This window comes from Tuber melanosporum, assembly GCF_000151645.1.
Source record: "Tuber melanosporum whole genome shotgun sequence assembly, scaffold_98, strain Mel28".
In the NCBI taxonomy this organism is placed as follows: domain Eukaryota; kingdom Fungi; phylum Ascomycota; class Pezizomycetes; order Pezizales; family Tuberaceae; genus Tuber; species Tuber melanosporum.
Genome location: NW_003299148.1, coordinates 217,150 through 239,646, shown reverse-complemented (window position 1 = coordinate 239,646; position 22,497 = coordinate 217,150). Strand labels below are relative to the sequence as shown.

General features: G+C 44.0%; 4 protein-coding genes; 3 read left to right on the top strand and 1 right to left on the bottom strand.

The window, feature by feature from the left end:
• Positions 1 to 3,668: 3,668 nt before the first annotated feature.
• GSTUM_00012199001 (uncharacterized protein) lies at positions 3,669 to 5,633 on the bottom strand. XM_002842406.2 has 4 exons: positions 5,104 to 5,633; positions 4,770 to 5,005; positions 4,469 to 4,634; positions 3,669 to 4,384 (listed from the first exon to the last, which is right to left on the bottom strand). The coding sequence occupies exons 1-4, from the start codon at positions 5,267 to 5,269 to the stop codon at positions 4,278 to 4,280; spliced, it is 675 nt and encodes a 224-aa protein (XP_002842452.1). The 5' UTR covers positions 5,270 to 5,633; the 3' UTR covers positions 3,669 to 4,277.
• Positions 5,634 to 7,459: 1,826 nt separating this feature from the next.
• On the top strand, positions 7,460 to 10,805 carry GSTUM_00012198001 (uncharacterized protein). XM_002842405.2 has 4 exons: positions 7,460 to 9,240; positions 9,391 to 9,525; positions 9,587 to 9,648; positions 9,716 to 10,805. The coding sequence occupies exons 1-4, from the start codon at positions 8,953 to 8,955 to the stop codon at positions 9,975 to 9,977; spliced, it is 747 nt and encodes a 248-aa protein (XP_002842451.1). The 5' UTR covers positions 7,460 to 8,952; the 3' UTR covers positions 9,978 to 10,805.
• Positions 10,806 to 10,838: 33 nt separating this feature from the next.
• On the top strand, positions 10,839 to 11,601 carry GSTUM_00012197001 (uncharacterized protein; the record flags this gene model as incomplete). XM_002842404.2 has 1 exon in its annotated part: positions 10,839 to 11,601. The coding sequence occupies one exon, from the start codon at positions 10,839 to 10,841 to the stop codon at positions 11,043 to 11,045; it is 207 nt and encodes a 68-aa protein (XP_002842450.1). The 3' UTR covers positions 11,046 to 11,601.
• A 1,461-nt stretch (positions 11,602 to 13,062) lies between these two features.
• On the top strand, positions 13,063 to 14,499 carry GSTUM_00012196001 (uncharacterized protein). XM_002842403.2 has 1 exon: positions 13,063 to 14,499. Exon 1 carries the CDS (start codon positions 13,192 to 13,194, stop codon positions 14,317 to 14,319), a length of 1,128 nt encoding a protein of 375 aa, XP_002842449.1. The 5' UTR covers positions 13,063 to 13,191; the 3' UTR covers positions 14,320 to 14,499.
• The last annotated feature ends 7,998 nt before the right edge of the window (positions 14,500 to 22,497 follow it).

Genomic DNA, 22,497 nt, shown 5'->3' with positions numbered 1-22,497 from the left:
GGATCATTACACTGAGCAATATTTCGATTTAATGCCTAGAGGTAGTTGTATTCTTTGGTCCCGGGAATCATTGTATTAATTATTCTCTGCTCTCTTCATTCTATCCTTTCCTGGTTCTCCCGTTCAAGCACCTCGTTATTTTCTCTCTATTCCTCTTCACTTTCCCTAAACCAGATCTATATAAGACCTTTAAACCTGAGTGAGATACTTCCCAATACCATAATACTGAAACCCGATTTGACTTTTTCAGGTACAGTACAGGAATATGGATCTTCTTCTTTATGTCATGTAATATTTGAGAGTCTTTAAGGAGCTCCCACTTCAAAAATCATGTCATAACTAAATGTAACCAGTATGGGTACTCAGTTATTAGTTTTATTTTATGTCTTTTTTTTAAGTATCACTTTAATACTTGGTTTGTTTTAAGTATCGCTTTGATACTTGATTTGTTTTAAGTATTGTCTGATACTTAGTTTTGTTTTATGTTTTGTTTTAAGTATCGCTTTGATACTTGGTTTGTTTTAAGTATTGTCTGATACTTAGTTTTGTTTTGTATTTTGTTTTAAGTATCGTTTTAATACTTGGTTTGTTTTACCAAAGAGTATCGCTTGATACCTTTGATTAGTTTCGTTCATGCTAGATATGAACAAGATTTGTGTATTTAAAGACCGCCTGATTCCACAATGGAAAAGGCAGACTTCAACAGACAGTATTTCAATATACTTGGTTGAACAGTTACTTCTTTGTTCCTCAGTACACCTTCGAAATCTTCTTTAATTCTCAGCTCTCGCCTCCTCTCTAATAGAGCAGGCCACCTGCCAACTATTGTATTTTTACTGATAACATGACTAGCACCTTGCAAATACATTACACTAAAGACAAATGATTCAATCGGTTGAGTAAGCCCCCAATTAACCAACTGTAAGCGTTTTTGCTTATAAGCTATATCAAGATATGGTTTCGCTCAGCATTTACAGCTAAATAGTTAGTAATGTTGGTTTATCATTCTACATGCTATTGCTCGTGAAACATCAACCTCTGCCTCCTGTGCAATCTCGGGAAATGTCATCAGTCAATGATCAATATCTTTGGTAGCGAGAGCTCCCATTCAATTTGATTCTGGTAATCCCACAGGATATTTTTCTGGAACTGCAGGCTGATGCTATTTCCTATCCCCGAGTTCAACTGTGGCTAACATGGTTTGGATATTCTTTTCTGCATTTGCACAGCGCTCCTAGTCACACATATTTGGTAAGGACTCCCACAAAATATCAAACATTAAGATCCCCTGACCAGTTCTAGTAACATACCTCTGTAAGGATAAAGATTTTGCAAACGATTTCTCAATCTATTTTCAGATAACCTGCAATCTCCAGGAAACTCATTTTTGTGCATATGCGAAGGGCAACAATAGCTCCTCTGGTCAATATCGATACTGTTTTCCCAGGAGCCATCACAAATGAGATTGTATGGATGCAATAGTGTCTCACCACCAATACCTGAGTATGATATTTAAAAAAAAAAAAAATTCCATTTTGCAGAATCCGCTAATTCCTTAAACTAGTTATACACTATCAAAAACTATACCTATTCAGTGAGCAAGAACATTCGCCACCTCCTAGGACAAATGTGGTGCCAACTCTTGGTTGAGACGTACGAGTATACTCGAGTACAAGTTCGAGTACAGATTGCTCAAAATAACAATATCGATCTCTTTGTTTAGAGATAAAACATGAAAGCGTAAAGCAGCCAAGCTCGAAAGTCCGTACGAGAGTGAAACACGTACTGACAAACTCGGTGTCGCAGACTGTAATAAACGCTAGGAGGATGATACTCACTGGGGGAAAAAAAAATAACCGTGCCACAACCATCCTATTTTGAAATATCAGCTCAACCACAGCACTCCTAGTCATGGAATACTCGAGTACCTTCCAAATGCAGGTAAGAAGGGAATTATCCAAGCAGTACCGGTAGCCCACCAGCGCCTAGCGAGAAAACAGCTCTCAGCCCAACTTAACCCACCAACTTTACGGTACCAGTGGACCCAAACATCACAACCCAAAACCTCACATAAATTTACCATACTCAAACCACCATAATATTACCCATCTTTGCCTTGCGCGAAGACACTCCCCCCCTCCTAGCACTTGCACTTTAGAATCACTTAGACTATTTCCATTAAAATTCTCCGAAGAAAAAAAAAAACAAAAACAAGAAATACCATGACCAACTTATGATCTACGAGTACTCGTACAAACCTGACGCCAACCGGGGCAAGATAGCCCCAACTCAGTCCTAATTTGATATTCACTTTATCACTTATGATACCGTACGATACCGCTTCAAGCCGCACAACACAAAGCGACGAGAACCGACAAACAAAAAAAAGCGTTTTGATTCCCGTCACACGATAAAAAAAAAAAAAAAGGAGGGGGGGGGGTATTTTTCCGAGTCCGTTTTGTGTTTTTTTTGCAAACGAAATGTTTTTTCGATTCTAACTCTATTTTACAGGTATGATGATAGTACGATAAGTAAAGGTAATTTCCCCTCCGGTCAAAAGGATTAGAGTAGAGTACAATAGCAAGGAACCAAAACACAGCTTTCTGACTCCTTCCCTGGTGCCACAGAATACAAGTACTGTACTCGTACCGAGTATGATACGGTATGCCAAGATGACGATCGGATAAAAAAAAAAAAAAAAAAAAAGAAAAGAAAAAAATATCAACCACAAAACCTTGGTGCGATTCCGGATACCTGCCATATTATTCGTAATATATACATCGAGTAGAGCACTATGATAGTAGTAGTAGATAGATAACAGCGAAAAAAGTACCTACTCGTAGGAGAAATATCAACCCAAAAGGTTACAGAGTTGTTACTCCAGATATCATACAATACCGGTATTGTCCTTGTTACACCATCATACGTAACTTGCTTCCCTTCCCTTCCCTTCCCCTTCCCTCCCCCGCAGGTCACGGTAGCTATATCCCGAAAAAAAAAAAATTAAATTTTTTTTTTAACACTTGCCGGTACTACAAACTTCTTCTATTTACACTACCGGTATCGTGCCGTGACCCTCTTCTTCTTACCCACCCACCTCTCTCACTTGCCAGGTATAGTATCATACATCCAACAGTGACCCCCCCCCCCTACCTACTGGCGGTGGTCCCGAGAGCAGACAAACTCCCCTCCCAACCACACGCGCGCGCGCCCTCAAGAGCACGGAAACCACCGAGCAATTGCCCAATAACCGGTAATTTAGTACCGTAAGAGAAGTTGTGAAGGAGCCGACATTGTTATGATGATCCGAGAAATGGCAGTACTTTATTTTATTTTATTTTATTTTATTCTCATCTGATAATCTTCATGCACTTGTATGCCTTTCTTGATAAAACTGTGGCATTGGGCACCTTGATAATTGGGGTGAGTACCGATACCACAAAGAGAGCTTGATTCACCACCTTTATCTCCGACGGTATTGAACGCCTGGACCCCCCAAAAAACTCCTGTTCGTCCCACCACTAACCTCCACACCCGAGCACTTGTATACACAACCGCCGATTCCTGAGTTTCTCGAGTCTATCCATGTCGTCCCATTCCGATCACTCGCATGATCTACAAGTACTAGAATAGGTCTTGGGCAGCGCCCAGAGGAACCGCAACTCGCGCAGGGGTAAAAACAATCATCGATTTGGATATATTCAACCGCATGGTAAATTATCTACCTCTTCCTCCCTCCAGTGTCCTGTATGTCATACAGTACGAGTAGACTGCTTCCAAAACAAGAGCAACGCCACAAAGAAAAACCAAAGAAAGGAAGGGCCGGCAAGCAGGCCCAAGCTACAGATAAAAAATATGATACAAACAGCAAGAACCGAAGCACGATAGCCTCAAAGAATAAAAAGGGTGAGGATCGAACGGAATAAATAGTACAAACAAGCAAAAAAGAGAACAAAAAAACGTGTGGAAAAAAAAAAAGCTCGCTGATAGATAGATAGAAACAGACACAGGATGCTGGCTGATTGGCCTGACATGGCACGGTACCGGTATTATGCAGCCTAAAAAGGAAATGAGACCATACGCCCTCCGAACAAACAGCTTCCACGTGCCCACTCGCCGCCCTGTCTCGCCATCATCGAACGGTGGATTAAAGCACACGGCAAGAGCATGGCTCTATGGCTTTGACCATATGATATAAAGCCCCGGTTTCAAATGTCACCGCTCATAGGGAAAGACAATCTCCTCCGGCCGTCACTAAGCCACGCCTCGCCAATCCCTTAGATATTACCCATACCCCATTTCTGATCGATGAGCCTGTATCGCAGTTGCTCCTTGCGGTACCGGATAAGCATCGCAGCGCATAGTATGAGCACAGCATCCATCCCTTCATCACACAAAAATCAGCATCACGCTTGGCGAAAATAGATTGTAAAAATAAATAGTAAGCGGGGAAGATTGAGAAACATACCAACAATGCCAAAAAGAGCAGTGAAGAGAAGGTTAATCCATCTCTCGGCATAGTTTGCAAAAGGGCTAACGCAACCTTCCTTCGATGCTGCAACAATGTCACTCGTGCAAACGCTATCTACGACGTACATGGGAGAAGTGCTGTTCAGGTATCCACAGCAGCTGAACTATAAATAACAGCGGATAAATTATCAGTGACTTTCCTAATCAGGCAGGGCAACCACAGGACGCAAAGTTCAAGAGAGCGCCGCCCTGTGATGAAACCCATTTTAAGCGCCGTGATATCGAAAGGTAGAACAAACCTTTTGTTGAAGCATACTTTGGATCTGAGGAGTCTGCTGACCCCAAATTGTCTCCAGATTCGCCCGGGTAGTAAGGGTTGTGACCCATTCCATCAATCCCAATACCATTGTGAAGAGTGCGCACACCATCACCAACCAGCCGTGGGCCTTGAGCCATGCTCGCGAAGTTGGTAGGGCGAAAGTAGGTAAAGATAGTAGGAAAGCGGCAAGGACCATAACTCCATTTGCGATTACAGCTGTGAAACCAAGCCGGCGAACCCGTTAGCCATCAAGCCCTAGGACCATCGTACCCGTATACCTCGAGTGTTTTGGAAAGGTTGAAAGTGCAGCTCACCACTAAGGGGGGCCTTCTTCAACAGCAGAAATCTTGCCACTGATTCCATCGTTGGATCCCCCGTCAACTCCTTTTGCCATATCGCCGCAGCGGATATGAGCAGAATACCGGTTCCTAAGAAGATGATGTCTGTTCCAACATAGTATGCCACTACTGAGCCGACCATTTTTCCGCGATTTCTTTCGGACTCGTTTAGTTTGATCTTTTTCTCTCCCCTTCTTTCGTGAGCTATCGAAACCCGCAAATTAAGGTTCGGTGAGATCGGTCGGGGGAGCCTGTCCGGAAGAGAGGGGAAGAAATCGACAGAAACCCTTGAACCACAGAGAATGACTGGTGAGTGTAGGTTGAAAATTTGCTTGAAAATCGAACAGAAAATTAGACGGCCTGCGTCGCGAGAAATGTGGGGATGATTCCGGTGATGCGGAAAGGGCGAGAAACGAAATAAAACGAAAGTAAAGAATGGCAGGCGGTTGAAGACCGAAAGGAATGCGAAGATGGACGATGGATGCCCTTGAAAGACTGAGTTGAAGGGGAAGGGGCTCAGACGATGGGTGCAGCAGTCGGAAGAGGAAAAGCTATTTGTGTGACAGGACCCTCACATGGGTGAAACTTGGTTGGGGGATAACCTGACGGGCCAGAGGAGGGGCGGGAGTGGCTCGACTCCGAATAGAATGGGAGCCACCCTCCCTCAGGACTAATGGCAAAAATATCAAAAAGGGTGGTGACATTTGGTGAACCAATCAGAGTATGATCTTCGTAGTCGAGATTCAATGAGCTTTACGTTTTTACTCTCCACGAGTCAAATCAAGCAGCGGTAGTCACGATACTGTAAAGACTCGAGTACACATTTCTAGCCATCCATTCAATGTCCCCACGGCTATCATCTTGCATACATGCGTACTGTACCGCGCACTGCGTACTCGAGTACTCAGTACTCGAGTGCTCGTGCTCATACTCGTACATGCTCGAACAGATGTTCAAGTATTTTACCCATATTACCCAGGTGCTCCCCCCCTCGCCCTCGCTTTCTCCCCCACTCTACTCGTACTTGTGTGATACCGGTACTTGCAGGTAAAGGAAACCAGAAACAGCGCGTGCCTGGCAGAAGAGAAAAAGGTCACAATATTCCCTTGTGTGCACTACGCGTGCCGTACCATAAGCTTTGGAGCAAAACTAACAAATCACAGCCGACAGAAGAAAAAGTGTGAAGCCTGGCCAGGGCAGAAGTGCAGGGTGGTTCGATCTTGTTTGCGACAGGTTTGTGCCCCAAATCCGAACGCAATCGAGATACGGTACTGTACCGTAATACAAGTATCATATCGCTATCACTCCGCAATCAATTTATCAAGTCTACTCGAGTAAATAGATTTCCGTGCCAATTGTTTGACTACGGTACAGTAGAGTACGGTAGTCAAGATACAATGCCCCCCACGGGTAGACGATTAATGTGATGCATCAGAGGTTTTTTGTTCCCAGCGATTCCACAACTACAGTACTGTACTGCAACCCGAAATGTAGTGGGTTTTTTGACCCTTCTTGGGAGCACTACTCGAGTACTACTCGTAGTACACTGCCGGTAGACTATGGGTTTTTACGGCTCCCACCGCCCTGTCGTTCTCTTCAAAGCGGCGGGTCAACTGCAGTCAGGTTTTGTTCTTCTCACTCGAGGGTTGCCGCAGAGCGGTCTCCTCACGAGATTCGCCGCTCGCCAGGAGAGCCAACCAGCCTCCCCCCCCCCTTCAGCATGCCCAGAACCCCGGACGCCCCCCCCCAAGAAGAGCAGAGAACGAGAAAGAGATAGCCCTCGAGAGAGGCCCGTGTAAAACAGGGCAGACTTATTCCTCGACCAATCACAACTCATCGGCAGCTGGGTGAGATTTTTTTTTTTTCCCTTTCCTCCCACCTTCACGCAGAAGCCGGTTTCAGCAGTGGGCACCAACAGCCGCTTGTCCCTCTGGAGTGATTCCTGATCAAGACTTAATAGCCGGTGCCGAGATTCTTTTTTATTTTATTTTTATTTTCCATTTTCTTTTTAGAATAAGTTATCTTGTAATTTTGATTCGGACGGCATGTCTATTTCTTCTTTATGCGGAAATATGCTCGTCCTGGGGGGTCCGTCAGCATTACTCTGTCACAATTGCCATCACTGGGCACAGCCTGCCCTAGATGGTTCTAGCCCTGAGGACAGGTGCCAGCAAGGAATTAAATGTCTAGCCGTTCGTGGAATGGGGCAAGTAATCCCTGTTACCACTAACCTGCTCAGTATCGATTCCAAGCTTTCTTTTCGGCTTAAAGCCGTCCTCTCCCTATTTGAAGTTCCACCCTTCCCTTTCCGATGACACATTCAACCAACGCAGGAAAGTCGAGTCCCAACACCCTTTTCAGACACCCTCCTTGTCTCCTTTCAGTGCTGCCTTAATCCTCTTCCATCCTTTTGTCGCTTCGTTGCCACCGAGAGCAGAAGAGCAGCAAAACAGGTCATAGAAGGGCAAGAGGAACTCCAAACATTGAGTTGGACGTTGTTGTGCCCTTTTCTTTCTTCCCCGTGCAATACTTGCTCTTATCATTCCTCTGGATAATTCATCCTTGAGGTAAGTCGTTGTTTTTTTGAAACAAAGTCCAAGATCTCTCCATCTTCTTCCCGCCGTTCTGCAATTATGCAACATAGATATCTACAGTACTCGAGCACTGTGCTGGCTCGTTTTTTTTCTTGTTGAAATTTTTTGTAACGATAGAACCATATTGCTGCATTGTTGTTGTTGTGTGCTCTTTTCAATCAATTGCAATCCATTCTTTTTATTTGGTGCCCCCTTCGTGCTCGGATTCCTTTTTCTCTCCCACAATACTTGCCAATTCTTCTCTGCATTTTCTTTTCGGCTTCATTCTCATTTTCTACAAATCATTTAGCACTTGCATCACCAGCCATCATTTTTATTATTATTATTTCCTTATTTTTCATTATTAAATGTTATTGCTATCATATGATATTCCTATGATATTCCTCCCTCGTTCAACTCAGACACACACATCCACCCCCCCTCCCGTTCACTCGCCGATGCCCTTGTCCCGCTTACTACTCGTACTCTGCTCCAGCACACCTCGCCACAGAGGAGAGGAGAAGTAAGGTAAAGCTAGCATCCATCCATACACTATTTTTCTTATTTTTATTTTTCTCTCATTTTCTCTCCCTTTCGCATCATTACGATTATTATTTTCTTTCGAGTTTGCCCTGTCTCCTTTTCCTTCTCCCCATTTTTAACTAACTCAATAGGCTCCCCACTGGTCCAGCCTGCGCGTCAACCACTCAAAAAAACTTACACTGCCGTCGCTTTCATACATACGTACACTTAAAAGACTTGCATTGCCCTCCCACACGCTATACCATACCCTCCTATCATCCCTGCTTGCCCTTACCCATTCGCTCACCTAACCTCTTCTCCTCTTCCCCACCCACTTATTTTCCTTCCACACACACCCAAGAAAAGGAAAGAAAAACCCTTCTCCACTGCCCACCCCCTTCCTTCATTCAACCCCCTTCCCTTTCCTCCCCCCATCCGAACTCCCGCCCTCCACCCAGCCTCCATCTAACGCCAATACCACCCCAAATCAACACCCCTTTCCCTTCCCATACAACGACCTACATCCCCCTTCCGGATTCATCGTTCCGCTCCTTTCCCCTTATATTTTAATCGCACAGAAACGCAGCAAGCCATACCTCGCTCGCCCCTTCCCTCTGCCCTCCCCCTCCCATATCCAGATACAGGCAAACCATAACACAAGAAAAACACCAAACCCGAATCCAGTCAGAGGGACACATTTTTTTAAAAAAAAAAAAAAATTTTCGCGGCTATGTCTGACAACGACCCACAACCCTCCCCCGGTCCCCACGACGACTCCGCTGGCCCGAACGCTTCCGGTCTCGCTGGCAATGGCGGAGTTCCGAATTCCAACCCCAATGCTTCCGGAGTCGATCCTTCTCGGGGAGTAAAACGAACCCGACCGAATCAAGATGACGACGATGATGATGAAGACAACAAGCCCGGCCGTGAGCGCAGGAAGATTGAGATCAAGTTTATCCAAGACAAATCCCGACGTCACATCACTTTCTCGAAACGAAAGGCGGGTATTATGAAGAAGGTACATTCCGCTATTGTTCTTTGTTTTTCCTACCCTAACCTTCCTTTGGTCTTTTCTTTTTCCTCAATCGCGCGATTCACGATTTCTACGCGCAGTAAATCCACACCTTCAACACCCATTTGCTGACCTCTTCTCTATCAATTCATCCAGGCCTACGAACTTTCCGTATTGACTGGCACTCAAGTTCTGTTGCTCGTTGTCTCCGAAACAGGTCTCGTTTATACCTTCACCACACCCAAACTTCAACCATTGGTCACCAAGGCAGAAGGAAAGAACCTCATCCAGGTAACTTTTGATAAATTCAATTCGTGTTTCTTTTGGAAGTTGATGTCTAACGAGTTTTCAGGCATGTTTGAACGCGCCCGAGCCGCACTCCAATGAGAATGGCGTTGCTGAAGGCGACTCGACGTATGTATTTTCCTGTTACTCGGAGCCCCGAAATATCAAAGGTGGCTGATCTGGATACCCTGAATAGTGTTGATTCCCCCGAGGAGCCACAACATACCCAACTGCCCACTCAGGTCTCTGGACGTCCGCCAGTAGGAATGCCCGTGGGCCCGGGGGTTCCGCCAGGCCCGTATATGAACATGCCAGACGCCGCTACCCAAGCACAAGCCCATGCGTATCAACAATATATGCAACAGCAACAAGCTGCAGCTCAAGTCCAGGCACAGCGCGGGGGTTACCTTCCTCAACATCCGGCTCAGATGCAACCACATCCGGCTCAGACGTCCTGATTTATTTACGCCATTTATGGCCCGCTGACGGGGCATCAGAGGCAATCACCCCAGTCACCAAAAAAGCCGACACCACTTTCGCCTCTTTTAAATGAAGTCTACTGCTTCTCTTTGCCAATTTCTTGCGCTGTGGTTCATTCAGGCGGTGTTGTTTTGGTTTACTGCGTGGTATCATTATTAACTGAACCACGTTTTCTTGGCTAAGGGACGATAGCGGAGACGGCTGCCCTCTTTGGTCAAGGTGCCCTTTACAACCATTTTTTTATTTCTCTTCCTTTTACTGTACTTTTGCATGTTTTTTCCTGTTCCATGTTCTATGCACTTACCTATTAATTGTTGGGATTTGCTTCTCATACAACTTACTGAGTTCATCTCACCCAGTGGTGTGGATTCGGAAAATTCCTTTGGGTTATGCTATGCTCCTTATGAAATGGAATCTGCTGTGTCTGTATGTTTGAGACACGTCTTCTGATTGCCGACCTCTCTACCGAAATAGCGCCTTCTCGTCCCATTAATGTATTCTCAAAATTTCAGGTTGGTTTCGGTCTTGGGAAAATATTGTTCTGTCTTGGTTTCTTTATTCTGTCCCGGTTTTTTTTTTTTTTTTTTTCCTCCCATTTTCACCATTCATTGGCCGCTGCACTCGGCCTCTCTATACCTCTCTTCTTTCTTCCGGTGTAAATTTACCTTTTTCTCAACATATTACGGGTACTAGGATATAATATCTCCGGGGGAGGGTGGTGGGGGTCGATGTGGATCAATGAGAGGGGTAGGATGGGTAGGAATGGGTGGGGAAGAGATTTGAATTAATTTGAGTTCCACACAACACACCCTGATCATATCCAATCACTCGGATCAACGATGGATTACTCTGAGCCTCCAAGAAATTACCCGCATTCTCGCAGCAGCACTTGTAAGTTTGCCAGGACATTGCATGTAACTCGAAAGTTAGTACAGTTGCGCTTGTATAATAAGCAGAAAAGAGGAGAAAACTTGGTGCACTCGCAGTTGCCATGGTACCATATTCAAAGGCACCATACACGTATGACACAGTACCGGTACTCGTGAAGTATGATAGCCCCCCCCCTTTCCTCGAGGAGTGTCGCCCAAATCACAACTTCTCCACCTCTACGATCCACCTAGTCATAATATATCCACCTTGTACAAATTGTAAGACCAAAGTTGAGGTCAACTCTGCTCCTTTCCTGTTTCCCCTCACTCCCTCCACCCTTCGCACCCTTCCTTCCCTGCGCCGAGCCCCAGCTCCACCACGCCTTCCATATCCTTACCTTTGGCGGAAGCCACACCGCTTTAAGCATGCCCAGGCGAAGCGGGAGGAACGAAACAGGCAAGTTTACTGTATCGGAGCGATCGATTGATAAAGCACTCCGCTGCCTGCCTCTTCACATGATGCATATCGTGTTATACGGTACGGTACTACTCGAGTACTCGAGTAGAAGGGGGAAGTGATTGCTTGACTACCGGTACGGTGGATTATCTTTTTTTTTTGTTTTTTTTTGTGAAATCTAGTCACATTGATGGGTCCGGCGTGAATGCCGTGTGTGTGTGGTACCAATAGTACTTGTACTCGTAGGTTATGGGGTATGGTGGGGGGGGGGGGTGATGGAGAGTCGGGTATGATACTCGTACTGTACTATCGTATACGGGGGTGGACTGATTGACTATGTTTAGATTGCCATGGAATTCTGATTGACCAGAGTATGGGGGGCGGGGGCGGGGGCGGGGCGGAAGAAGGAAAGCTGTTTATGCTATGCTATGCTATGCTATGCTATGCTATGCTATGCTATGCGGTTATCGTGAAGTCATGGATTGGCTTGATGTTATGGCATGGTGTCGTAGTAAGGTATTACTAGTACGAGTACTTGTAACGGGGTACTCGTACGATAAGTGCCCCAATTTTTTGATAGATTACCACTTCGATGCGCAAGGGAGAGAGAGAAACAGTCTAGATATCTAGAATTGACGTAGCAGCCCCCATCCCCTCCTATCTTTCGCGATAGCGTCTACAGTACCCGAAAGTAAAAAAAAAAAAAACGATTCCGGGTCTGGTTTAATCAATTACGGTACTCGAGTGCGATACTTCCATCATAGTGATAGTGATGAGTGTTGTGCTACACACACACAACATGTCGGAAATGGAAGTTGTGAAACAGGGTTGGTTTTTGTGTTCATCGACTACCGTACCGTAGTCTATCATACTAGAGTAACTTGTTCATATTTTTCGCCCTTCAAAAGGTATTTATACCACGTGATTCTTTTTTAATATTATTTTTATTTTTATTGTTATTTTTACAAGAGGGAATATGCGATACAGTACTTGTACTTGTACGGTTACAATATCATACCAGTTATGATACCAGTATGAGCACCGCACAACGGTTATTTACGGTACGTACAGTATACAAGTACTCGTATAATATCATATACTTGTACTTGTATATGGTGGGTGGTAGTGATGGTGATGGCGATGAATGATAAGGCTACATATTATGCTTCTGTGCGTTGGGTCATAATCGAGTACGGTACCCGAGTTATTGATGAAACCCGGGGGTTAGGCCTCCGAATGCCTTGGGGGGGGTTTGTTTCAGAATCTGTTGAGAAGAGAAAAAAAAAAAAAATGGGGGAGGGGTAAATAAAATAATAATACAAGTATTATTATGATAATGACGGATTCGTAATACCGGTATCGGAGGGAAGAAGGTTGTTGTTACCTTCGCCTGTTCCCTTGGTTTTCCGTTTCCGTTTTTCCCTTTTCTTTTCCTTGTCGCGCGTCCCGCCTCCCCGGGCTTCGCGCCCCCGCCCCCCCCTGTGATTGTGGGGAAAGGATGTCAATCGGAAAGGAGAAAAGAAAAAAAAAATATGATACAAAATAAAAAAATCGAGTGAGAGGCTAGGACAAGTTCAGGGGCCATCGGGGAGAAGAAGAGGAGAAAAAAGAGACAGTACGAATCATACGAGTGTGAATGTATTACTCAGCCCTAACCCATAGGTTGCACGGGAATGCACTAACTTGGCTCGAAAGCTCTGACCTCCTTACACGATATACCGGTACTGACTTTCACCTGCCACCGCATCAACCAAGTTGAGAAATAAGGAGGGGAAGAACAACGAACCCTTTTTTGAACACCACTGTCGTTACTAACCCCCCCCCTCACGCCCCCACCTACCTACCCGCCTACCTTTTGCTGCTGCGATGAAGTTACCCCTCGCTCTCTTCACGCTATTGTCATGCGGAGCTCTGGCCCAGCACACGTCCAATTGGGCGGTCCTGGTATCGACGTCCAGGTTCTGGTTCAACTACCGCCACCTGGCGAACGTGCTGTCAATGTACCGGACGGTGAAGAGGCTTGGGATCCCGGACTCGCAGATCATCCTGATGCTCTCGGATGACATCGCGTGCAATCCCCGCAACGCCTTCCCCGGCACAGTCTACAACAACGCCGACCGCGCACTGGACCTGTACGGGGACAACATCGAGGTGGATTACCGGGGGTACGAGGTCACGGTCGAGAACTTTATCCGGTTGCTCACGGATAGGGTCGAGCCCGACACGCCCAGGAGTAAGAGGCTGCTGACGGACGATCGGAGCAACATCTTCATCTACATGACCGGCCACGGCGGGAACGAATTCCTAAAGTTCCAGGATGCGGAGGAGATCAGTGCGTTCGATATCGCCGATGCCTTCGAGCAGATGTGGGAGAAGAAGCGGTATCACGAGATGTTGTTCATGATAGATACTTGCCAGGCGAACACCATGTATAGCAAGTTCTACTCCAAGAATATCCTCGCCACGGGGTCGAGTAAGCTGGACGAGAGCTCGTACTCGCATCATGCCGACAATGACGTTGGCGTTGCCGTCATTGATCGGTATACTTATTACAACCTCGAGTTCCTGGAGAATAACGTTCAGAGTGCCTCTTCAAAGCACACCATGAAGGACCTCTTCGATTCCTACGAGACAGAGAAGATACACTCCACCCCCGGTGTACGCACTGATCTGTTCAAGCGGGATCTGAAAGATGTCCTCATCACGGACTTCTTCGGCAACGTGCAGAACGTGGAGATTGACGGCGAGGATGAGCAGAAGTGGAAAGAGGATGTGCTGCAGTTGTCGAAGCTGGCGGTCGACTTCACCATGCCCGGGCGAAAGAATGGAACATGTGCTAGTGCGAAAGCGAGCGTGGAGACATCGGCACCGGCGGTGAAGAAAGTTGGGGCCGTGAGGGTTGAAGGGAACAAAGGATGGAGTAGGAATGCTATGGGTGTTGGCGCATTACTGGCTTGTGCTGCGGCTTGGGTTGCGGGGTCGGCACTCTCATAATGTAGTGTACTTTTTTTTATTATTTTATTTTTCCAGCGTTTATACCTATTTCTTCCTTTTATATATGAATTCTCTCTTTGTTGCTAGTATATGATAGGGTGTATTGGTAGTTGTCCGGTGTAAAATGCAATGCAACAAATGGTGTAGAAGGCGTGTTTGTCATGGATCATGGATTATCAATCGGATTTCCCAGCGATTGGTTGAATCGAAGAAGTGTCCGCTCGGCCTGCCCATCTCACGCACAAGTTGTACGGCTCTGGCGTCACCGAATCGTGGGGTACGCAAGCGGCCTCGAGAATCCTCGGAATATCCCAGCGGCGTTTGTGTCCTCTTGGGGCTGTTTCCTTATTCTACTGCTTGTCCGTAGGGTACTGTACTCTACAATGATTTACTGTGCTGGTTGGGTCTTTGTCGAGATATTCTGCCTTGGGCTACGGTATTATAGGTTCTCTGTTGTTGTTTCCTTTGGAATGGTGTCTTTTTCCCCCCTTCGTCCTATCATCACGCTTGGGCTAAAAAAGCCGATTCCCTCGATTGGGTTCGACACCTTGCTTCGACTAACGGCTGATTTCGGGACCGTCGATATCATACCGCGCGGCCAGGTACACTAAAAGACCATGCTGTGTAGTACTCGTACTGTACCCGCGCGGCCGAACGGTTTGGGTAAGTAAATAAGTATGATACATACAAGTTATCTTACTTCAAGTGGCGATTGGCCACCTCCCAGGGGGACAGTAAGTCCATTAATTTACTTATGATAGGCAAATAATCAAACCTTGCGGGGGAGGAAAAGTGTTCAGATCCTTTTAATATAGTTTAGTTGGTATATAATATCGCGACTCCTTGCCCAATACCGTTTGTAGGAACGCATTCCGTACACAGCGCCATTTTCACCATGGTGATCGGGGAAAGGGGGGACGACAACCTATCAATGTCGTATATCTCCGGGCACATTTCGATGGGAATGCTCAACCAAATTTCTCTTGCATTTCCCTGCTGTTAACTTGATGGGCGGACTGTCGTATTAATTAAACTTCTCACCCAAAGAAGTGAAAACACTTTTGTATGGTGTGGTGGAAACAGCACCCCTCTGCGAATTATCGTTGGTATCTAACTCTCCCACAGGATACCGGTACCGCATCCCAAATTCCAACAACCCCCTCAGAGTTGGGAAAATAACCTCCCCCCCCCTAACCATCAAGCGTTACTCTACGGATATCGCAGCCCAACTAGGTCCACCACACTCCGATACACCATCGAATCCTCGGCGAAACTCACCAGTCCAGAAGGCCAATGATCGGAGATACGTCATTTTCCGATGGGCACCTCTGTCCGATGTATGACACTGTATTTCCTCACTTGGAACAATCTGTTCCCCCCCTGTGCTATCGCGGTTGTGGGGGGGGTCACCCGCGGGGTATATAACCGGTTCACCGACCCACAAACAACACACCAAGCCAGACCAGACCAGACCAGATCACCAGACCTCCCCTCGTGCGTGCCTAACTAACTTGAGATTTTTTTCTATTCTTCTTACACATCCCAACGGTTGAAGATATATATATATATCAGGAATGGTTGTTAACTCCCATATTCATGTTTTTCTTCTTGCTTTTTCTACGCTATTGTGAAATGATTACTTACGCAGGTGGGATTCGGGGAGCAGCTCGATCCATTGACTATAATGCGTGTCGTCGTCGTTGGCTATCTTGCCGTCATCGATTGGACCTGGTACGAGAGCGGGAAGAGTAGGGAGGGGTTGGCGGATTATTGAGTAGAGTTTGTGTTTGAATGCTTGGGGTTGGTGTTGTGTGGGCGTGTGTGGGTTGGAGGAATGGATTAATGTACTAGTACTTGTATTTCTTGGTTACGAGTTGACGAAATTGTTGTCATGATTATCATTGCTAGAATAATGTTATTATTATCGTTATCAGAGAGAGACTTATGATAAATGATACGTGAGTGTCGAGCCTTGCTCACGCTCATCCTAAATCTTGACGGCCCTAAGAATCATGAGGATAGCGCCCTGTACTCGGGCGTATGATATCATAAGAGTATTTCATTTCGGGCGCGGTAGCAAAAAGTTCTCATCTCCATAAGATCTATCCGGCAATAATATAGTACCGTGCTCAGCACAACATGCATCATACACCTCTCGCTTCCTATACGCCTAACAGTTAACAATTACAGTAGCCTGTTTTCTAATTTAATGCTTATAGGCTCCAAGAGCATCTGATAATACTATTGAAAGTATAAAGGTGAGTACTGTCACAAACTCAAATTGTGACGAAGCGGAGGAAAGGTTTTTACATAACGCGCAGTTGGAAGTCATATCGTATTAGCTATTTGAGTGATTCATATCAGTACAAAAAAGACCTGTGGCAGATACTCCTACTATGTGTTGTGATAAAAATATTTGGTTGTCTGTGTTTTGTGTGTCCTGTGCATCCTGAGTATGAAGTTGTATCTAGTATGTCTGGAAATACATCTTAAGTGAGGATGTAGTGTTTTTCACCTCCAGATTTAGCCTAGTCAAGTGTTAGGCGGAAGCTAACTCCAGTACGTATTGAGAAGACTTAGGCCAGAATCTTTATTGTAGATGGAGATTGTCTAGAAAGGCTGGATAATATTCTTTTTGTTTATGACTACTAAGAACTTGCTAGGAGGGATGATAAAGATAAAGTACTTATAATTTTCTGATATTTGCAAACATGACTGGGTTTGCATATACAGTCCAAGATTGAATGCATGAGACCTGCATGAAGTAACTTTCAGAGGATTCCAGTAGAGAATGATAGAAAAAGCTACAATAAGTATTTTAGAAAATTAGAAGAAACTACAATAGCCAGCATAATAAAAAAATAAAAAAATAATACAATCATGGAATAGTTACTCGGCAGTGTGCAATAGTATTTAAATACACCTATGTAGATAAACAGAAAAAATGTAAGAAAAAGAGCTGAGAGAGAGAAAAGGTGAACCTATTTCACCTTCATCCTCAACACAAGTTTCAATGGGATCTAGCATTGAAAGATTATGTCGATTAATCCACTCCCATGAATAGGTCGTCCACTCTTCCTCTACTGTCTGTTGAATTTCGGAAGCTATTATTAGGATTCCTAATCTCTCCTTAATGAGATTCTACATTTCTGTCTAAATTATTTTGAAAGGATTAAGATCTGGAGAGTTAGTAGACTAGGATCACAAACCGGATTGTAACAAGGCAGATTGAAGTGGAGGAATAAGGGTTTCATATGATTTATAGTTATGAGATATAAGTGTTAATTGTTTGAATAACTCATGTTTGTGAGCCATATGATGTTTTGACTTTTAAGTATGACTCACATGTATGAGTTATGAGTTTCACACTTGTGATACATATAGTGTATATGACTTATTATGCTATTTATGATTAGTCATATCATATATGTACTAAGCAGTCGAGCCAAGGAGTAATATCTGATCTCATCAAAGTACGTGATCTGATTATCTGATATGCTATGATCATATTTACCCCTGTAGCATTTTCTATCATAACAGGATTTTCCTTGCTCTTCCTCAGACTTTCAACATTCACAATACACTTGAGCGTAGATTGAGGGGATACTAGTTTAGGTATATTGCACAGTTGACTCATAGGAGTCAGCTGAGTGATCTCACAAAACTCATGCTTGTAAGTCATAGGATATGGTAATGTGAAGGTATAAGTTACAGTAGAGTTAAGATTGGATAAGGTGTTTTTATATAAGATAAGTTCAGGGACCTCCTAAGAAGACCTCTATTCTTTGCCCTTACTATGAGATAGAACTGAAGACTTTTCACCATACTATCCTGACATGGCTGTTCCAGAAAAGTGCTAGAGACTGCCGCCTTCAGGGGGTTAAGAGCCTTGGTGAAGATGAGCCGCTTTGGTTATCGCTGGCCCTACTGTATAGCCTGGTCAGCTACATTTCTGCTACCTTTACAGGGTTCCTTCCTGATATACCCGTATATCAGGACTAGGCTATTAGAAATACTGGGATCTGATACCTAGAAACCACCTTAAGTAGGGTAACCCCACTTGGAATCAGAATCTCTGGTCTCCAACACCCCCCCTCCAGCTCTCTTATGGGCCCATACGTTATCATACATATCCATCTCAGTTGAATCCTGTAACTATAATGCTACAGAATTGAAGATGTAAAGATAAAACAGTTTACGTTGCTGCCATCTGTCCGACCAGATCCTGTTCATGGAATATATGAGAAGAGACCTTTGGCTAGTTCTGGGAAGTAGAACAGAGTAAATCCATCAACTACTCAGAAGGCTACTAGGCTTTAAAGATGTGACATCTTTAGAATAGGCCATAAGTAGCAGGACATTTTTGTACGAAGAGATAGTATCGAATGATAAAGGATTTCAATGAGAGGCCAATACATTTTGCACCTATTCTACAATAATCAGAAGAGTATAGAACTCTGAGGAACACTACCACAGAAGCCAATGGACTTTATGGAGTGTTACAACTGGGTCTCGGAATACATTGTAGTTACGAGGATAACTTCCAAATACTACAACAGTAATTGAAACCATGTTACCTAGAGCAACCAAAAGTTGCCAACCGAGGGATTATCTATCAATCAAGTGGAATAGCTTTCTGTGAATTAACAGAAAGTCTTCTGGAAGATATATGTTGGTTGAGTAGGGAGTTACGAAGATTTGAAGTCAGACGACCAAGGAAGGTTACAATTATAAGTACCTTTACGGATACAACCCACAGATAAAACTGATCATTTTATCAATGACTGAGATAATTGGGGCCAACTCAGTTCGATTTGAGAACTAATGTATTTGACCTAGTAATGGGACACTCACTAGTTGTGGGACACCACATAAAATACTACTACATGAGAGAAAAATTATTATAACTTAGAGAGTATTATATCATATGAGCTAGAAGTTTGTATACAAATGGCCAGTACCCATAACAATAACCTCCCTTTATATCATCTCTATTGAAGCAATGTAGCTATATCTATAAGGAAATATATACGACCAGTGAGAATCCATGATTGACTTACATGGTCAAGGCTTTTGAAGAGAGAAAAAATTGTAAAAATATTCTACTTCTTGGAACAGGTAGAGGTAGCTCTGGGCCTCAACTGGCAGGTAGTAGTATGTGGATTAGAGCTCTGTTGGAAGCAAGTTGTTAGTTTTGCTAAAAGTGAAAAATAACCAAATATAAGACTTACCTTCTAAGTTGCTTGATATGGTTGAGAATCAACCATTTCTTCATCACTACTACTCTCTGACTCCTCCTCATTAGAGCTGGATGTGTTAATTTCTGCTGCATCATCCAGGTAAATCACCTTCCTTTTATTGGTCTTGGATTGTGCTTTTTTCTGAACTAAAACTTTGGTCTCCTTACGCTTTACTGCAGCTTCAAACCTTTTCTTATCAAGTTCTATATGCTTGTGATACAGCTTAGCCAAGTACTTGTAACTAAGTAGAAGTCCACCACATAGCTGTCGTCTATCGGCCTTGGCTGGCTTTGCTAGTTGGTGTACTTTATTAACCTCTTCCTCTGCGATAACTCTTGCAGCATCGATAATGTGCTCTTCTTTAATACACTGAGTTAAAAGATCTCTGAGGGCCTTATTGACAGGGGTTTCTTCAATTTGCAGACTACTTAGCTTGATACGATCAAGCTCAGGTGCCACAACAACTCTTTCTGTTGAGGGTTGAAGGCCAGGGCGTCTTGTTGCCAAAAGAGTCTTTAGAACCATCTTTGCCTGCAAGACAGGATCTCTTAAAATATGATTTCTGTTGAATGGAATAAGTCCAGTGGCACGCTAGGCTGACCTGATAGTTTCAGGCTTAAAGGTCTTGGTCCTTGCACTCTGAAGTATGGGAAATATATCTTCCTTCTTGATAGTCCTATAGGGGCCTTGTTGACATACATGATCTTTAAGTTCTTGCTTGTAATAGGTGGTAAGAGGACCAAAGATGCCAACATCAAGAGGCTGGAGAATATGAGTTGAATGGGAGTGGAGGCAGACAAGATGAATATTGTGGTCGATTGCATACTTGACGAACTCATAGTTCTTCACATGTGTTAAATGGCCATCTAATACTAGAATACGATGCTGCTTAATACCATTTGCAGGGCGTGTTCTTAGTTCAAATACCTCTTAAAACCACTGAAATGTTACTTCAGTGTTGGTATAACTTTTGGGGGAGGTGGCAAAGAATACATCTTCCTTCTCTTCAATCTCAATATTGGTGTGGTATCCCATCAAGTAGGCATTTACCTTGAAGATAATTAGGGGAGGCAAGACTTGCGCTCCACCTGATATTGCTTCAACAATAGAGACCCAATCACGACCACCATCTTGGATGAGGCTGGGATTTCTGCGCGAGGCTCGGCAGATCATAGTTCCTGCTCCTCTTAATCTAATAGCAAATCCCTTCTCATCTGTATTCCAGGTATCCTCATTCTTGACTTGAAACTTGCACCGAATGTGATAGAAGCGATCAAGATGCTTTCTAAAGAAATTCAGATCAGTAGTCAGAGCCCTTTCTATATCCAGACATCATCCTACTTTGGAATCCAAGTCAGGATGGCGATCCAGAAAGTGTCTCAACCAATGCTCTCCAACTTGGTCACTTTGAGGCAAATTCCGTGCACGAAGGAGACTCTGAACCATTTGATAGACGTGTCTGTGGTGAGTTGGAAATCCATAGTTATCCCACTTCTTAATCCAGGAACTTAATGCCTCTTCCTCTGTGTTGGATAGGAGCTGTTACAATTCATGAGCAATCTTTGCCGACATTGTCTTGTGAGATTCGGTTCTGGAGGGTGGATTTTGGTACTTCAAACTGGAGAGATAGTTTGCGGACAGAAAGAATTGCATCAGCTGCATAGGCCTTGGAGGCTTCTTGGAGATGCATTTCTCTGGTATCCTTGGGGGAAGGAATTCCTATTTGTTGTGTGTTCGAGGAAGTATTTCAAGAGGTTTGTTTCTTTGTGTATTGTATGAGCGAGATATAATCAGAAGAGGACAAAAATAACCGCAACTTAAAATCAACGACTCCAGTTAAATAAGAAAGGAACTGCCACAATTCTTTAGGATATTATAAAACAGACCGTAACAATAGTCCACATAGAAAAGTATTTCCAAATTTACTTATTTTAGTCTGTCAAATTACTCATCAATGTGGGTGTTGCAGATTCTTCATTACTTACTAATTTAGGTCAATTACCAACATTTATCTATAGAAAAAAGAGATTATTTTTTCATAGGCTGAAACTAGAGATGATATTCTACATTATGATTGAGTGATAGGTTCTTTGATCTCCAACTGGCTATGCTATTTCAATTTTAATTTCATATATCAGATTTGAAAAAGTGTCCTATAACTAGTGAGTGTTCCATTACTTAGTCAAATACGTTAGGCCATAAGTCTAAAGACTCTGATAATTGAATAAGTTACTATTGGGAACAGCATGGTTCCTAGTTAGCTATATCATAATTATTGAAAAAGGTGTGGTGATTTTTAGAGTCTCCAGATACTTGCATCTTTGAAGATGTTAGGAATACCAGAACCCAATACCTAGAAACCACTCTAAGTAGGGTAACCCCACTTGGAATCGGAATCTCTAGTCTCCAACACTCCCCTCCGGCTCCCTTACGGGGCCCGCACGTCATCATATATATCAATCTCAGTTGCGTCCTGTGACTATATTACTACAGAATTAAAGGTATTAGAATAACACTGTATACGTTGCCGCCATCTTTCCGACCGGATCCTGTTCACAGGATATATGAGAGGGGACCTTCGGCTAGGTCTGGGAAGTAGAACGAAGTGATTCCGTCAACTACCCAGAGAGTTACTTGGCTCCAAAGACATGATACCTTTAGCACGGGCTGTAAGTAACGGGACGATTTCGTACAAAGAGATGGTATCAAATGGTAAAAAGGATCTCTACTAGAGACCAATACATTACATCCATCAGAAGAGTCTAGAACTCTAAAAGACACTATCAAAGAAGCCAACGAACTTCACGGAGTATTCCAACTGGGTTTCAGAACACGTCGTAGTCATGGGGTGATTTCCAATACTACGATAGTTACTGCAACCTACTACCCAGAGAGCAACTAAGGGTTGCCGACCGAGGGATTAATTACCAATCTGGTG

Coding starts and splice junctions, on each gene's coding strand:
- GSTUM_00012196001 (XM_002842403.2), top strand. CDS start 13,192: ATGAAGTTACCCCTCGCTCTCTTCACGCTATTGTCATGCGGAGCTCTG.
- GSTUM_00012198001 (XM_002842405.2), top strand. CDS start 8,953: ATGTCTGACAACGACCCACAACCCTCCCCCGGTCCCCACGACGACTCC. Junction 9,526..9,586: donor AAGGAAAGAACCTCATCCAG/GTAACTTTTGAT, acceptor ACGAGTTTTCAG/GCATGTTTGAACGCGCCCGA. Junction 9,649..9,715: donor GTTGCTGAAGGCGACTCGAC/GTATGTATTTTC, acceptor TACCCTGAATAG/TGTTGATTCCCCCGAGGAGC.
- GSTUM_00012199001 (XM_002842406.2), bottom strand. CDS start 5,269: ATGGTCGGCTCAGTAGTGGCATACTATGTTGGAACAGACATCATCTTC. Junction 4,635..4,769: donor AAAGTATGCTTCAACAAAAG/GTTTGTTCTACC, acceptor TGTTATTTATAG/TTCAGCTGCTGTGGATACCT. Junction 4,385..4,468: donor TGCTCTTTTTGGCATTGTTG/GTATGTTTCTCA, acceptor TGTGTGATGAAG/GGATGGATGCTGTGCTCATA.